General features: G+C 39.1%; 1 protein-coding gene across 4 annotated transcripts in view; it reads right to left on the reverse strand.

Moving 5' to 3' along the window:
- Positions 1 to 485: 485 nt before the first annotated feature.
- Positions 486 to 19,067, reverse strand: part of SP1173 — a 432,536-nt gene continuing 413,954 nt past the window's right edge. For all 4 annotated transcript variants that reach the window (XM_067136906.2, XM_067136907.2, XM_067136908.2 and 1 more), the window contains one exon: positions 486 to 994. In XM_067136906.2, the coding sequence (XP_066993007.2) occupies positions 915 to 994 (80 nt within the window). In that variant the 3' untranslated portion in view covers positions 486 to 914. The remainder of the gene's footprint in view (positions 995 to 19,067) is intronic.

Raw genomic sequence — 19,067 nt, forward strand, 5'->3', positions numbered from 1 at the left:
CATTTTTGAATCCAGTCAGAAGTACGACATTTTATAGGTAATTAATTATGCAGTAATGCTTGAATTTCATTAACTGTTGAACACATGCAACATCATCTTCACTACATTTGAATTCTGTGTAGTGATAGGAAACTACTGCCTTTTCCTCCTGGTTTTGCTCTGCAATTTATTGGGGTTCACATGAGATATGGATTCGATCCAGTTTTTCATTTCGATATTTCATGTACCTGTGATGGTTAGTGGTGTAGTGTGTTGTTTGTGTATGAAAATAAAGTATTTAGACAAACACAAATACCCAGTCCTCAGATCACACAATTAACCATATGTGGTTAAAATCTTTGGCCTGGCTGGGAATCAAACTGAAGTCGCTCTGAAGTGAAGACCAATACACTGACCATTCAGCCACGGAACTATACGCTGATAGGAAACTTGACAAAAAACTGTATTTCCATAGTTTTTATTATGATTTTAGTGGTGAGCGGGTGTAAACTTGTATATATCGTACACATTTATTTCATAAAAGACAATAAATATACAAAAGGTATAATTTATATAGAAAGATACATTATCAGTCATATACCTGATGGTTGTGTTAGCCAGTCTGATCATAGAGGAGGCAGTGTTAGCTCATGTGACAGAGTCATTAAAAAAATATGTTAACTTTAATTTCTTCTTAAGGCACAAAAATAATTTAAGTAAAATAAAGCAAGAAGGTATTACGAGTTTCACTCTGCAGGTCACAAAAAGTCTTGCACTCTTTCCTTGCCAGTCTTCTCCCGAACACCAAACTAAAAAAGTGCACTCTTATATATAAAATGGCAAACACTTGGCTATAGTGTTCATGATAAATGAGAAGATTGTGGGTTTTTTTTAACAATCATGTGGTGACCTGTTAAAGTCATTGAACAATTTCCTTAATATCTCATTTGCCCTTTTGTACCACTTCCGTTGTGATAAACTCGAAGAGGTGTGTAAGTTCCATTCGTTGTTGGACCTGGAACATAATTAGAGAAAAACACATAATTTATTATGCCATAAATACAGTTTTAATTGCCTTTTTGCTAATTGTTTTTTAATCAAAGAGTTCTTTATTCCCATGAAAGATATTTTTAAACCCACTCAAGGTGGTAATTATTGTTTAAAAGCACAATTTTATCAGCTCTTATTTGTGTATTGTTTTTGTGGTCTGAGAAATACTGTATGTTGTATTATCAGTTTACTACATTTATGTTAAATAAATTTGATTTATTTATCGCGGTTCATAATGAGAACTTGATGATCTCCAATAAAAAAAATTTTTTTAAAAGTAGCCTTAGGAAAATGTTGCAAATTTTGGGTTGGGAAGACTTGAGAGCTGATCAGCACTGAGCTGTATGTTCTGAGCTGTCAATGGGGAGATGGTGTGGAATGACATTAGCAAATGGATAAACGAATGAAGTTTTTCAAAGTTGAGAAGATAAAGTTGGAATTAAAGAGGACAAATTGTGGCAAATATTCATTCATAGTGTACCAGGAAAGCCTAGGTCCTGGTCCATAGTTATCAAAAGAAATGTTGTTCCAGCATATAAGATCCGTCCGACGTACGAACATCTAAGTAAAAGAATGTTCCAGTATGTACCCAACTCCACGAGTGCGCTAGGCGGAGTCAAGTGACGTCACCTGTCGTTTAAAGCTCACCTCCCCTAGAGATATTTCTCGAAAATATCTTTCTTTTCGCAAGTTTTCAACGCCTGTACCAATTTTAATGGAACGAACGCTAAATGGTAGCGGACGTCATGAAAACTAACCTCTATAAATTCCAAATTAATCCATCCTATGGTTGCTGAGTTACAATGATTTAAAATCTAACAGAAATTACGCACTCACGGTCACATGACCGAGAGAAACTACCCCTCCCAGCGCCAGCTATATATGCCACTGGGTCAAGGCTAACAGGTAGTTGTGTGTTGAGTTAAGTTGAGTTCAGTTCATTGCAAGCAGTGCAGTATGTGTATGAGTAAGAGAGAGGGGAGACTGGCCCTCACATAGTATGTTCGTGCAGTCTCGAAGACAGTACTTTTCGTCGTGTTTTGCGGAGACGAAATTACGGGCTAGTAAATCGCCATCGTACTTGAGAAAAAAAAGACGTCGCACCGTAAGTAGTATATTGTGCCGCGACTATGATATAACTTACAGACAATTCAAAGTATAACACGTACGAAATCAGTGAAGTTCGAAGTTATATATTGGACATTCACAACATGACGTGTGGACTTAATTAATTGCACACAATATTAAATTACCAACAGAAACTGTCGTGTACAGTAATTTTAACTATTCTAGAACTTATTTTCTAACATAGCACATCCTTGGACTATGTCTTTTTATTTATGTGCCATATTAGGACATGACGTGTTACAGTGATAAACTTAGTGAAAGTTAAGAACTTTTTCTAAAATAAGATAGTCCTATCAACATTAGAGAATCAGTGTTATCTGTCAGGACACCGATTCAAAGACTGTGGTTAGAGACGGTCATGAGAAATATTACGTGTTTGCACTGTGTTGGACGTTCTCAGTGACAGTTTAAAATAGTGTTTTCTTTTGCAACAAGGACTGTGATCACTCATTGGACGTCCTAAAATTAACATAGTATCTGTAAATACTACTTGCATGTTCCGTGTGTTAAGATCATTTCCACGAGCAGCAGAAATCTTCAGAAAATTCTACAAGATCCAACTACCTTCAACATCATTTCATCTATGACGTGAACGTGGTTTCTTCGTGGAACTTCAAGTTTGAGTCATCATCCACACCCGCGGAATGTTCCAGATTCTCATCAGTATTCGTAAGCCAAGTTTTTTAATAAGTGAGTAGTCACAAACTGACTTTCTTTTTTTTCCTTTCTTACCAATCGTAAATAGTGGTTTACCCAGTGCTGCGTGTGACGATACTTCGTAGTTTTCCACCATTACTCAAAATTCATCTTTTAATGATAAATCTATTTCACATAAGAAAGACTCTAGGAGTTTCAAGTGTTCTATGTTTCAAGGCTCACAAACTGAGAAACTCTCAACAGAAGTTCAAATTCTTATTTTCAATTATAAGTGTGTTCATGTCATGTCGTAATACTTAGAAAGACTTTAGGTGAAAAACTGACACTTTATGTTTTCGCAAAAGACTATTGGATCTGTGAGATTTATTTATTTTCACAAATTGCATTCAAGAAGATTTACGTTAACCCTTTTGATTTCAACAAATTATTTGCATTCTATATCGACATTGCAGGGTGGTGAATTGATTAACATTATTAATAAATTGTTTGAAAAAGGGTATAACCATCTATTATTCGCCCTGCGAGTCTATCCTGCTCTGTACCGGCTCCAAAAACCAACTTCCACTACCTGAGATCCTTCTCATGCCTTACGCCCCAAACTTTTACTGGTACAATAGCCATTTGACAAGCGAGGGACTCCTTGGAAACAACTTGACGAACGAAATGGAATTCAATGGGGAGCTATCAATATTAATGGGGCTTATGGAAGAAAGAAAGTAGAACTGGCTGAGTCAGCAAAGAGGATGCATCTGGATGTGCTAGGAGAGATAACGAGGAAGAGATAGGAGATTATAAAGTGAGCCTGACAGGTATTAAAAAGGGGTAGGGCTGTTCATCAGGAATACTATTGCACGCAACATAGTTTCTGTTAGGCACATAAACGAGCAAATGATGTGGGTAGATTTGGCAGTTGAAGCAATTAGGGCGAGAATTGTCTCAGTGTATTCACCATGTGAGGGTGCAGATGAGGATGAAATTGACAAGTTTTATGAAGCATTGAGAGCCTCTGTGGCTCAGACGGCAGCACGTCAGCCTCTCACCGCTGGGTACCGTGGTTCAAATCCCGGTCGTTCCATGTGAGATTTGTGCTGGACAAAGCGGAGGCGGGACAGGTTTGCCCTGTCATCTTTCATTCCAGCAACACTCTCCATTCTCATTTCATAGCATCTATCAGTCATTAATAATTCACTTTGGGAGTGGCGACCCCATCGTACTAATAGCCTATATCTGCTTCATTCATTCCATCCCTGACCCGGTCAATGACTGGAAAACAGGTTGTAGGTAGGTTTCATATGAAGCATTGAATGACATTGTAGTCAGAGTCAACAGCAAGGATAGGATAGGGCTTGTAATCGGTGGTGGGGCGGAGAACTGGAACTAAGCATTGTGTGTTGTAAAAGTAATTATTGAGTTTAATAATAATGTTATTTGCTTTACGTCCCACTAACTACTTTTTCGGTCTTCGGAGACGCCGAGGTGCCGGAATTTAGTCCCGCGGGAGTTCTTTTTCGTGCCAGTAAATCTATCGACACGAGGCTGACGTATTTGAGCACCTTCAAATACCACCGGACTGAGCCAGGATCGAACCTGCCATGTTGGGGTCAGAAGGCCAGCGCCTTAACCATCTGAGCCACTCAGCCCAGCAATTTTGAGTTTAGAAATGTAAATTTCTTAATATGTTGTTTTACCATTTTTTTATTTTCTTTATTTTTTTTTTTTGGACAGATAAAGAGACAGAATGAACATTGCAAGATGCAAGAATTATTTTTGAAGTGATTTTTGTATTCAAATTTTATGTAACGTGAAAGATTTATTGAAAATTGGACCGAATGAACATTGCAAGATGCAAGAATTATTTTTGAAGACCTATCTGTGTCGGTGCGACGTAAAGCCCCTAGCAAAAAAAAAAAAAAAAAAAGATTTTTGTATTTAAATTTTATGTAGTTGTATTTTATGTGTCATTTAAATTAATTTCAGGAAGTGTGAAGAAAATACATTATGGGCGTTTTAATGTAACTGGAAGAATTTATTGAAAATTCTGTATATCAAAAATTGTAACCTTGTAATCTGATTTTAAAAAATTTGTAAGGTGCTTTAATTTTGAGGCATCCTATACTGCACGTACGGTTACCGATGTTGAAACAGGTGAGGGCAATTCCTCTTGCTTCAGCAAGTCAGGAAATGACCATATATGGTCATACAATTGGATTGGCTAAAAGAACGAGCGTTCCAATTGGCGAAAAGAGCAGGAATCTAATGGAAATTACATCCAATTGGTTGTTTGTGATCTGGCCATTTCCAGTCTTCTGCTGGCTTCGGGAGTATGATGCAAGTTCTTGGCGTCTATTCCATCTGACCGTCCTTGAGAGCAGTCGCGCACGAGGGTTGCTCTCAGGGGAACTCCTACCGTGCTCGGTAAGTGCTATTTCTATCGTTTTCTGATCATGTTTGATTTTATTTCATTCTTTCGGTATTTCCACGTTTTATGTAATTTTCTGAGTTTTAAATTCAACGTGTCTGAGTTTGCCCTAGATTCCTGTCGTCCGTAATTTCAATTCTTTCACCTAAGTTACTTAAGATCTCGCTTATGTCTTGATTTCAGTTTCATGGAACTGTACTTTGTTAAAGTCTTTTAACACTAGAACAGTGGAAGGGGTCAATATGATACCCACCTTCAATTTTTCTTTAATAACGTGCGCACTCTTGTATCATTTCCCTTCAAATATTTTGACTTTTCATCTTTTTTCGTCCCGTTCACGGTGCTGTATCGCACCCAGCAAAATATTTATATTTTCATTGATTTCTGATATGCCATACCCTGGACAGCGGGAGGGGTCATTTTGACACTTGTACAATATTCCTTATTACAGCAGTATGCATTGTCAGGCAACAGTGTGTACCCGGCCGTTATTAGGGACAGCAATTCATGAAGGACACAATGTCAAGAGATAGATTTCGGGAGCTTCTCAGATTCCTCCACTTCGACGAGAAATCAACCCGAGCTGAGCGCCTGCCAACTAACAGGTTCGCTCTTGTCTCTGAAATCTGGGAAAAATTCGTAGAAAATTGCCTTCGCTGTTACCGCCCAAGTGAAAATATTACAGTCGATGAACAATTACTTCCCAGCAAAACCAGGTGCAGATTTACCCAGTTTATGACAAACAAGCCCGACAAGTATGGACTCAAATTCTGGATTGCTGCAGATGTGAACTCAAAATATATCTGCAATGCTTTTCCATACCTTGGTAAAGTTGACGCGCGTCCTGATAAGCAGCCTCTGGGAGAGTACGTAGTACTTCGCCTCATGGAGCCATTTCTAAACCAAGGGCGAAACGTGACGACAGACAGCTTCTTCACATCACTCCAACTTGCTAAGAAACTCCAAGAGAAAAAGACTTCGTTGGTGGGAACAATCAACCCCATCCGTCGGGAAATCCCTACTGAGGTGAAGAAGTCCAAGTGTGAATTGTACTCTACAACTCTACAACCAGCTTGCGACAGACTGGGAACCCACAATGCACCTCGACAGTGTACCAAGGAAAGAAGAACAAGAACGTCCTTCTTCTCAGCACACGACACGCTCAAGTAACAATCAGCACAGAGCGAAAGAAGAAGCCAGAAACTGTAACATTCTACAACGGCACAAAACACGGGGTAGATGTGGTAGACCAAATGTCCCGTAAATATACCACCAAGGCTCCATGCAGAAGGTGGCCAATGCGTGTCTTTTACAATATCCTTGACCTAACAGCTATCAATGCTTGGGTCATTTACAAGCAAGTAACGGGTAGGAAGATAAAGCGGAAGAAGTTCATCATCCAGCTGTCAAGTGAACTAACAAGGCGGGGCGAGCAAGGGCAACAACAACAATAACAAAATGAGGAGGAAGTTGCAGGACCATGTCCATCAAAAAAGCGGAAGAAGTGCCAAGTTGGTCTGTGTAAAGGCAACAAGTCTAGCGATGCCTGCAGCAAGTGCCTCAAAGCAGTGTGCAGAAAATGTGCACGAAAAGTAGAAGTTATGTGTGCAAAATGTGTTTAGCATGTTTTCAGTTTTCCTAAAGAATTACTGAAAATGTATAATCGTTGTAATATCGACGACTAACTAAGAAAAGGTGATGTAGATGTTGATTCCCATGGGGAACCTAAAATATTTGTCCCGAATGAGTAAATTTATAATACCAATATAATGGTCCGTTATTGGACATTATAAATTTTCCAGCTAACTCATTCTTGGTTGCCTGTGTTTCGCCCTCGTGTGCTAAGTTAGGCTCGTCAGTTGGGACTTAGCACACCACCCAAGACGCAAGGCTAGTGCATACCGTGGAGGCCACTGCATAGGCTACTTGAAGCCACCAGCAGTGCCAATGCACTATGAGAGCTATGTCTCATTTTCAAAAATTGATGCCTGCCTGGCCATCAAATGATGTAGATGTTGATTCCCATGGGGAACCTAAAATATTTGTCCCGAATGAGTAAATTTATAATACCAATATAATGGTCCGTTATTGGACATTATAAATTTTCCAGCTAACTCATTCTTGGTTGCCTGCGTTTCGCCCTCGTGTGCTAAGTTAGGCTCGTTAGTTGGGACTTAGCACACCACCCAAGACGCAAGGCTAGTGCATACCGTGGAGGCCACTGCATAGGCTACTTGAAGCCACCAGCAGTGCCAATGCACTATGATGTAGATGTTGATTCCCATGGGAATGGCCAGGCAGGCATCAATTTTTGAAAATGAGACATAGCTCTCATAGTGCATTGGCACTGCAGGTGGCTTCAAGTAGCCTATGCAGTGGCCTCCACGGTATGCACTAGCCTTGCGTCTTGGGTGGTGTGCTAAGTCCCAACTGGCGAGCCTAACTTAGCACACGAGGGCGAAACGCAGGCAACCAAGAATGAGTTAGCTGGAAAATTTATAATGTCCAATAACGGACCATTATATTGGTATTATGAATTTACTCATTCGGGACAAATATTTTAGGTTCCCTATGGGAATCAACATCTACATCATTTGATGGCCAGGCAGGCATCAATTTTTGAAAATGAGACATAGCTCTCATAGTGCATTGGCACTGCTGGTGGCTTCAAGTAGCCTATGCAGCGGCCTCCACGGTATGCACACAGAAACACACAGAACACAGACACACACAAGCGCTCGCAGCGAACACGTCGAAGAGAGCCAAGCACCAGCCGAGCTAGCACCCTGTACAAGCGAACTCGCCTACCGTCAAGTCTCTCGCCAAGCTCCCGCTCTGACTACCAACCAATCAGAGGGCAGCACCACGACCGGCAGCCATTATCAGCCAACCAGCCTGCCAAACCTTGTGCGGGCCCACGAGCAATTTGTCTAGTGCTCAGTGTGGTCATTAGTTCATATCTTGTCTTGGCGTGATCCAATTTAAAACTGAACCTGATACGACTAGTGCCCACTGAGTACGCCAAGTAAGACGCCGGTCCTCGGTTCGAGTTTGACCGTTTCCAGTGCTTCACAGCACCCCTGACCCAATCAAGCACTAACCATGAACCCGCACCCACCAGATTTCGACTACATTCAAGCCTTTACTGACCTAGCAACCTCACTATCCAATAGTACTGAACCCCGTTCACCTTCATCCCAAGAATGTATGGATAATCCTGGTGGATCGAGTAGCCAGGACCCATACAAATCCCCTCACTATCCTGAACCAACAGAAGAAGAAGATACCTATGAAAACCCGTACCATTACCTAAAATATGATTCCCCCTTCCCAATCTCTCCAAAGTGCAAATCAATCATCCTTCCAATCTCAAACCCAGGTCCAGTACCTGTCATGCCCCGTCTAGTCATAGAAGCACTAAAACCACTCATTTCCCGCTACATTGCCATAATAGAGGAAACCCATAACCTACTAATAATAACCCCATTCAAGAATATATTTCTAAATACCATCCTGAACAGCCTCACGAATCCAGAAATTCCCACCCCAATAATCATCAATCCATTAAATAGCACCTCAAACCAACCACCATCTACCGAGTCCACACCTACTAAAACCTCCCCAATACCAACCTCCAGGACAACCGAAACACAAACCAACCCACCACGACCCACCGAGTCAACAGAAGTACAAACCAATCCGCTACCACCCCCACCACTTCCACCACCACCTGCCAAGTCCACCTACGCACAAACCAATCAGCCACCACCTAACACAGACTCTTACGCTCAGACAGACAGCAAATGTAAAAAACCTGCCTCGAAACCACGCACTCACAAAACACCTTCAACAACACCAGTCCGCACACTCCCACGCCCCTCCTTAATTACACAGTGCTTTAATTGCCTTCAATTAAATCACACTGCAGCTTCATGCTCTGCAGATACCCGCTGCAATAGGTGTGGTGGCAATCACCGCCACACTGATTGCGAGGTACCTAAGGCCCAACCGAGGTGCGCCAACTGCCACGGCAGCCACACGGCCTCATTTCCTGGTTGCCCTTTCATTAAACAGGCAATTAGGGCACAGTACAGACAATCCAGCCACTTACACCCGAACCCTGCTCCACCGCCACTCCTTAATCTCCCAGCTTTATCTTCAACACCATCAAACCCACGACCCATCACTGCTGCAACCACCACAGACACAAGTACACTCCTACATTTGCTACTACTGAACCTACTCTCAAACCAGATAAACTACCCAACTACCAACCTCAATACATGCCCCACCCTGACCCCCAACCAAGCATAAACCCCCACCAAGTCCAAGCTTAAACCCCCACCAAGTCCCAGAAGAACACCAAGTCCTCACTTCCTACTAAGCAATCAGCAGCCTTCTAGCCTTGCAACAACCTCGCAATCGAAATAAAACCACAACAACCTCTCCAAACCTCAACAACCTACCATAAATTCCACAAGAAAATAAATTCCATACCCATAATAACAGAAGCACTGGAAACCACCGGACGCAGAGGCGGGTCACACACAAAACTGCCAATTACGATGCTATTTAGTTTCAAAATTTACAGTGCAGCTAACAACTCGCACACGCAATAAATTATGTAGCATACACAACAATGACAGGGCCCTCTGGCGCTTACACTGACAAACTCAACAGTGAAGCAACATTGGGCATGGCTAGTACCCGGATGGGTGACCGCCGAGACAGCTACCTGTCCTTGAAACAAATATTAACAGGAACTATTCCCACCAGCCATGGCACGATACCTCAAATTCGCACGCCAAATTATACTCAATTTATTTGACCTTTATCATACGAAATGAAATATTTCAATACACCTACTATTATTATTATTATTATTATTATTATTATCACCCTACAACATATTTTTATTATTCTTAAATCTATTTCCCAAACAGCCCAGATGAGGATCGCTAAAGCGAAACCGGTACTGGGATTATAAGCAAACTACAGGATATTTGGCTCCACGGTATGCACTAGCCTTGCGTCTTGGGTGGTGTGCTAAGTCCCAACTGACGAGCCTAACTTAGCACACGAGGGCGAAACGCAGGCAACCAAGAATGAGTTAGCTGGAAAATTTATAATGTCCAATAACGGACCATTATATTGGTATTATAAGAAAAGGTGTCCAATTGGTTAATTTTGTGAAAACTTCTTAGAGCAACAGAAACATGGTGAGTTGTGTGTGAATATTCATGTGTCCATCAGTAATATAAAAGGTCCATACACTAATGTCAGGTATTTATGTGTAAAATAAAGTTGTAGAAACACAGTAGAAGGAAATACATCTCTTTTTTGTGTTCTAATTTGAACGTTTCCGAGCATTTCTTATGAAGTGTCAAAATGACCCCTTACCGCTGTTCTAGGTATGCGAGATTTTCAGCTGTTCTAGTGTTAAACATACTTGATTTATGAGTTAAGTATCAACGGCTCTGTCATTTAACTTAGTTTCTTGTAATGTTTGTTTTGTTAATTTTAGTATAGTTGAGCTAGAGGGTGATTCTTGAGAACCTTTTCTTCCCCATAATGTCATACCTTCTCATGGACCTCAATAGGACCCCTTCAAATTTCCACAATCCTTTCTTAGTTGTCATTTTTAAGCCTGTAAGTTTCCCCTTGTATATGGTTCGATTTTACGTATTTATTATCTACCATCGTATTTCCAAGCCTTGATCTGTATCCACTGCTACTTTGTTATTTTAAAATTTTCCAGGTTCAGTTTTATTGTTATTATTATTATTTTTGTATTATTATTATTTGTGTAATTATCTCGATCGCAGCTAATTGGGGTTTGTTATTTTGAATTATTACCTTATTACTTGGTTTTATATGTGCTTTATATTATGTGCCCCAGCTACTAAGGAGAAGTGACATCTGGCACACAGTAATTATTTTTTTTACTATTTATATGGGATTGTAGTTGTAATAAGAATCAATGTAGCCGCAATCAAGATAATTATACAAATAATAAATAAGAAGAAGATAATAATAACAACAATAAAACTGAACCCAGAAAATTTTAAAATAACAAAGTAGCGGTGGATACACATCAAGGCTTGAAAATACGACGGTAGATAATAAATACGCAAAATCAAACCATATACAAGGGGAAACTTACAAACCTAAAAATGACAACTAAGAAAGGATTGTGGAAACGTGAAGGGGCCTATTGAGGTCCATGAGATGGTATGACGTTACGGGGAAGAAAAGGTTCTCAAGAATCACCCTCTAGCTCAACTATATTAAAATTAACAAAACAAACATTACAAGAAACAAAGTTAAATGACAGAGCCGTTGATACTTAACTCATAAATCAAGGATGTTTAAAAGACTTTAACCAAGTACAGTTCCACGAAACCAAAATCAAGACAAAAGCGAGATCTAAAGTAACTTGGTGAAAAACTCAGTTTAACATAGAAAGGTGATGCTGCATTACAATGTGTAGTTTAAAACAAATGTAGGTGAAAGAATCGAAATTACAGACGACAGGAATCTAGGGCAAACTTGGACACGTTGAATTTAAAACTTAGAAAATTACATAAAACGTGGAAATACCGAAAGAATTAAATAAAATTAAACATGATCAGAAAACGATAAAAATAGCACTTACCAAGCAGGGTAGGAGTTCCCCGAGGGGAACCCTCGAGCACGACCGCTCTCGAGGACTGTCAGGTGGAATAGACGCCAAGAACTCACATCATACTCCCGAATGGAAAATTCTAAATTCCCATAAAGGGAATTAGATATTTTTCACCAATAGAGCATGTCAAAAACATATCAGATGTAAGGCTTTTCAGGCGTTTGCTCCATTAACCAGCGTTTCGTCTTAGGTCTGACACTAGACTCGTCAGAGTGGGATGTGTCAGACCCTACCCATTGACGCTGGGTGTATGCATGTTAGCTTATCAGAAGCCTATATAGAGGCACAGTCTGATAACTGCATACGGGAGACCGTGCCTCTATATAGGCTTCTGATAAGCTAACCTGCATACACCCAGCGTCAGTGGGTAGGGTCTGACACATCCCACTCTGACGAGTCTAGTGTCAGACCTAAGACGAAACGCTGGTTAATAGAGCAAATGCCTGAAAAGCCTTACATCTGATATGTTTCATACTCCCGAAGCTGGCAGAAGACCGGAAATGGCCAGATCACAAACAACCAATCGGATGTAATTTCCATTAGATTCCCGTTCTTTTCGCCAATCGGAACGCCCGTTCTTTTAGCCAATCCAATTGTATGACCATATATGATCATTTCCTGACTTGCTGAAGCAAAAGGAATTGCCTCACCTGTTTCAACATCGGTAACCGTACGTGCGGTATAGAATGCCTCAAATTGGAGCACCTTACAAATTTTTTTAAAATCAGATTACAAGGTTACAATTTTTGATATACAGAATTTTCAGTGAATTCTTCAGTTACATTAAAATGTCCATAACGTCTTTTCTTTACACTTCAAGAAATTAATTTAAATGACACATAAAATACAACTACATAAAATTTAAACACAAAAATCACTTCAAAAATAATTCTTGCATCTTGCAATGTTCATTCGGTCCAATTTTCAATAAATCTTTCACGTTACATAAAATTTGAATACAAAAATCACTTCAAAAATAATTCTTGCATCTTGCAATATTCATTCTTTATGTGTCCAAAAAAATAAGATGGTAAAACAACATATTTCCAAACTCAATAATTACTTTTACAACACACAATGCTTAGTTCCAGTTCTCCGTCCCACCAACGATTATAGGGCTAATAGGCAATTTCAATGCAAGAGTTGGAAATAGAACTGAAGGATACGAAAGAGTGATTGGTAAATTTGGGGAAGATATGGAAGCTAATAGGAATGGGAAGCATCTGCTGGACTTCTGTGCTATTATGGTTTTAGCAGTTACGAATACATTCTTCAAGCATAAGGCTATTCAACACTACACTTGGGAGAGTAGAGGTACCAAATCCATAATAGACTATATCTTAACTGACTTCGAATTCAGAAAATCTGTTTGGAATGTACATGTTTTTTGGGGGATTTTTCGATGATACAGACCACTAACTGATCTGTATTGAACTAAGTATCTCTAGGCCCAGGATAGAGAAAGTGAAATCTGTCTGCAAACAAATAAGAGTAGAAAATCTCCAGGACGAGGAAATTAGAAGTACATGGATATAATTAGTGAGAAGTTCCGAACAGTAGACAGTAAGCAGGTTCAGGATATAGAAAGAGAATGGGTGGCATACAGGGATGCTGTAGTAGCAACAGCAAAGGAATGCCTAGGAACAACTTTGTGTAAAGATGGGAAAAAGCTAACATTATTATTATTATTATTATTATTATTATTATTATTATTATTATTATTATTATTTATTAAAGCGTCTTTATTGTGGCGAAGTTAGGGCTCCCGGCCCTTTCTTACACTTAACCACTTCATGTATATACAGTGTATATTTTACATAAAATTTAAACATATGAAATCTTTACAACCTAAAGTATAACTAAAGCAACTAAAGTATCACTAACTAAACTAAGGTGAGTAAAGTATAATTAAATTATATACAGGAACACATTGCAATAAACAACCATATTCACTCTAATTCATGCATCCTATTCACACTCAAGAAAGACTGGAAGTGCTTAAAAGATGACACTGGCAAAGGATTTTAAATTTTGTCTTAGATTTAGCTTCTCTGATGTCATTGGGGAGTTCATTCCACCAGCTCGTGGCGGTGATAGTGAACGATCTGTTGTAGGTTGCGGTTCGATGCACAGGAATTTCTAGCGTACAGCCTGACCGGGTATTGAACAGGTGCAGGGAACTAAGGTAGCGAAATCTGGTGGATAGGTAAGGAGGAGTGTTTTCAGAAAGCACTTGATACACCAAAGTAGTTGCGTGGAGTCTACGTCTGCCATTCAGTCGTAACCAAGATAATTGTGTATAGAATGGGGATACATGGGCGTATGGTTGTATGTCGAATGCATACCTGATGCATGCATTTTGGGCACGTTGCAGTCTCATGCTTTGCTCGTTATTGATATCAATAAAAACTGTATCACAGTATTCGAGAATTGGAAACAAGAGTGATTGAATGAACTTTATTTTCAAGGACCGAGGAAATATATTTTTAAACCGCTTCAGAGGATGCAGGCTTTGATATACCTTTTGGCACACTTTCATCACATGTTGCGACCAGTTCAATGTTTCGCTTATAGCCACACCCAGATTCATAACTGTTTCACAAAATGGAATAATGGTATTGTTTAGTGCTACAGGAGGAATTTCGTATTGTTTTAAGACGTGTAAGTTTTTGGAAGTACCAATGATTATTGCTTGCGTTCTAAGAGGATTAATTTTGAGATTGTTACTCAATGCAAAATTACTTACGAGACTTAAATCAGCATTAACTTTTTCTACAGCACTCTGAATTTTATCAGTTCTTGAGTGGTAGTAGATCTGCAGATCATCAGCATAAAGATGATACTTGCAATGTGTAATCGATTTGGCAACATCGTGTAATTGATGGTTATGAATTTCATGTTTTTGGTCCGTATTGAACTGAGAATAATATATAAGTAATAATAATAATAACGTAAACGTTTCCACCTTTTCAATACTACAATATATTCACAAAATTACAAATTGTACGGTACTAGTTTCGACCCATCTAGGGGTCATCATCAGCTGTATTGGAGCAAAGATCATTTGTGGCGAAATCCTAAGACAATGATATTTTAAAGAATAACAAGTGAAATGAGATGTTATGGTAATAGTTAATAATACAAGGAATATACATACCTCGTTATTATTATTATTACTTATATATTAACATCGTGTAAGTAAATTGCAAACAGCAATGGTCCAAGTACAGACCCTTGGGGGACACCGAGGGGTTTGTTAAGCCACTCAGATCTGCTATTATTTACTTTGACACACTGACGGCGATTTTTGAGGTACGAACTGAAAAAGTTTATTGCCATCTTGGTGGAATGATGAAGTGAGAGCAGCTTGTAAACATAAAAAGGTTTATCAGAAATGGCTCCAAACAAGGGCTGATGCAGACAGGGAATTGTATATAGAGGAGAGAAACAGAGCGAAACAAATAGTTGTTGAATCCAAAAAGAAGTCGTGGGAAGATTTTGGTGATAACCTGGAAAGGCTAGGTCAAGCAGCAGGGAAACCTTTCTGGACAGTAATAAAGAATCTTAGGAAGGGAGGAAAAAAGGAAATGAACAGTGTTTTGGGTAATTCAGGAGAACTCATAATAGATCCCAGAGAATCACTGGACAGGTGGAGGGAATAGTTTGAAAATCTTCTCAGTGTAAAAGGAAATATTCCTGGTGGTGTCGTGAACAACCGAGCACATGGGGAGGAGGGAAATGGTGTTGATGAAATTACGCTTGAGAAAGTGGAAAGGATGGTAAATAAACTCCATTGTCATAAAGCAGCACAGACCTGAAATGGTGAAGTATAGTGGAAAGGCAGGGATGAAATGGCTTCACAAAATAATACGATTAGCATGGAGTGTTGGTATGGTACCTGACAAAAGCAGTAATTGCACCTATCTATAAGAAAGGGAACAGGAAGGACTGCAACAACTATCGAGATATCTCATTGATCAGTATACCAAGCAAAGTATTCACTGGCTTCTTGGAAGGGAGGGTGCAATCAGTGGTTGAGAGGGAGTTGGATGAAAACCAGTGTGGTTTCAAACCACAGAGGGACTGTCAGGATGAGATTTTCAGTATGCACCAGGTAATTGAAAAATGCTACGAGAGGAATAGACAGTTATGTTTATGTTTCGTAGATCTAGAGAAAGCATATGACAGGGCACCGAGGGAAAAGTTGTCATACTGGGGGACTATAAGATCAAGAGTAGATTGTTAAAATCAATCAAAGGCATATTTGTTGACAATTGGGCTGCAGTGAGAATTGATGGCAGAAAAAGTTCTTGGTTCAGGGTACTTACAGGGGTTAGACAAGACTGTAATCTTTCACCTTTGTTGTTCGTAGTTTACATGGGTTCAGTTAGGTGGAAATGTAGTAAGCATTCTGGCCTGTGCTGACAACTTGGTCTTAATGGCAGATTGTGCCGAAAGCCTGCAATCTAATATTCTGCAACTTAAAAATAGGTGTAATGAATATGGTTTGAAAATTAGCCCTTCGAAGACTAAATTGTATTGTATTGAATAGGTGGAAATAAATTTTTAATATTTTCCTATATATTTTACGAAACTTTCAATACGGACAAAAAATTATTTTCATCACTTGACTAAATTGATGTCAGTAGGTAAGAAATTCAGCAGAATTGAATGTCAGATTGTTGATACAAAGCTTGAACAGGTAGATATATTCAAGTATTTAGGATGTGTGTTCTCCCAGGATGGTAATATAGTGAGATTGATTCAAGGTGCAGTAAAGCTAATGCAGTGAGCTCGCAGTTGCAATCAACAGTATCCTATAGAAGGAAGTCAGCTCCCGGACGAAACTGTCATTACATCGTTCTGTTTTCAGACCAACTTTGCCTTATGGGAGCAAAAGCTGGATGGACTTAGGATATCTTATTCATAAGTTAGAAGTCTTTTTTTTCTTTTTCTTCTTGCTAGTGGCTTTACGTTGCACCGACACAGATAGGTCTTATGACGACGATAGGATAGGAAAGGCCTAGGAGTTGGAAGAAAGCTGCCGTGGCCTTAATTAAGGTACAACGCCAGCATTTGCCTGATATGAAAATGGGAAACCATGGAAAACCATATTCAGGGCTGCCAACAGAGGGATTCGAACCCACTATCTCCCGGAGGCAAGCTCACAGCCGCGCAGAGTTAGAAGTCACAGACATGATAATGAACTGCTGGTAAAAACAGGTGGAAACAATGGCAGAAGGGTATGCAGAATGAAGAGAGAGAGCCTAAGTCAGGAATGAACTTGCTGGATGAAGCTGCACACATAAACCGGCTTCGGTGGTGGGTCATGTGAGGCGAATGGAGGAGGATAAGTTACTTAGGAGAATGATGGACTCTCTTATGGAGGGTAAGAGGAGTAGAGGGTGACAAAGACGATGATGGTTAGACTCAGTTTCTAAAGATTCAGTGATAAGAGTTATAGAACTAAATGAGGCCACAGCACTAGTTGCAAATAGAGGATTGTGGCAACATTTAGTAAATTCACAGAGGCTTGCAAACTGAACGCTGAAAGGCATAACTATCTATAATGACCGTATGTATGTATGTATGTATGTATGTATGTATGTATGTATGTATGTATGGAATGCTTTTTTAATATATTTTTATTTATTGAACACAAACTCCATTAGGAGGGATGATACACAAAAAAACACACAGCAATAGCTGAAGAAGCTATTGTATACAATTAGACAAAATAAATAATAATCAGTACATGGAAACCAAAGCAGCAAACTGGAAAACAAAGGTCAAGAATGAGGAAAAAGAATAATAATCATAAAAAATGGAAAGACTTTACAAAGGTTTCTAGATTTGGTTAGGTTATAGATATTTTAATATTATATAATACATAAGATATTTTTGCAGAAACATAATTTTTTATGAATTCAAGGAGAGCAATATGATGTACAATTAAAGAAATGTATAATGTAAATATCCATATAGTGTTGTTTAAATATTGAGCCCATAAATAGTGATTCATGTTATGTTTGAAGATTTTCAGATAAACAGAATTCTTTATCAGTGGTGGTAGTGCATTGTAATTACTGGTAGTCTGAGATAAAATACTATTGATACCATATTTTCTTAAATGAACAGAACTAATTGCCTCAGCATCTAGTATTACACAAGTATCAAGTACTATTGCAGATAAAAGGAACTTTAGGGGTTGTAGTACGGATGTAAGAAAATTGAATCCATAAAGAACTTTAAGCACCCTATTTTGTAAAACCTGCAACTCCTTGATCAAATGTGTTCAGTGGCCCCAAATTAGATACAAGTATGCCAAGTTAATATGAAATGTAGAATAATAAAACTGCTTACATTAAACTGGTGAAATGAATGGACTAATTCCATAGAACACACCAATTAAATTACCCAGCTTTGCTAATTACTGAATTCATATGAAATTCCCAAGAAACAAACCAACCAACCACATCTGTACTGATTTAGAATTGAACACATAAAGGCAATATGGGAAAGGTATTCCAGTAAACATTCAGTTTGAGAAGATATTTTCGACCAAGGGTAGAAATGGTCAAGGATGTCAACAGTCAGTTAATCAATGATGAATCAGGGATTAAACAGAGGTGAAAAGAGTACACTGAGGACTTGTATAAACAAGATGTACATGATGATAGCCCAGTGGAAGAGGTTAAATTTAATCGGGAACCTCTAGTGTTGGAAGGTGACGTAAGATCTGGCCTTAAATCATTAGGAAACTGATAAGCCTCTGGGACCGATGGAATTTCAGCTGACATATGGCAAGCTACAGAAGAAGGTTTGGTCAAAATTTTTACAGCATTATGTCAGCAGATTTGGAAAACTGCAACATGGCCCACTGATGGAAATAATCCATCTTGCAACGGCCCAAGGACACAGAAAATGAACACGATCAAAACAACAAAAGCAACATCAAACCACAAAGTTACTTACCTTGGGTGCAGCAGCTTACAAACATAAAATGTGCAAGGGGCCCAGAATAAATGGAAGATAAGAGACCAGGATCTTAAATTTACACTTAACCAGTTGCTAGGTCAATGTGACTAAGTATACCAAATGAAAACACCAAATTATAATTGGAGTGAAATATTTAATTTTTAAAGAAAA

This window comes from Anabrus simplex, chromosome 1 (assembly GCF_040414725.1).
Source record: "Anabrus simplex isolate iqAnaSimp1 chromosome 1, ASM4041472v1, whole genome shotgun sequence".
NCBI classification, from domain to species: domain Eukaryota; kingdom Metazoa; phylum Arthropoda; class Insecta; order Orthoptera; family Tettigoniidae; genus Anabrus; species Anabrus simplex.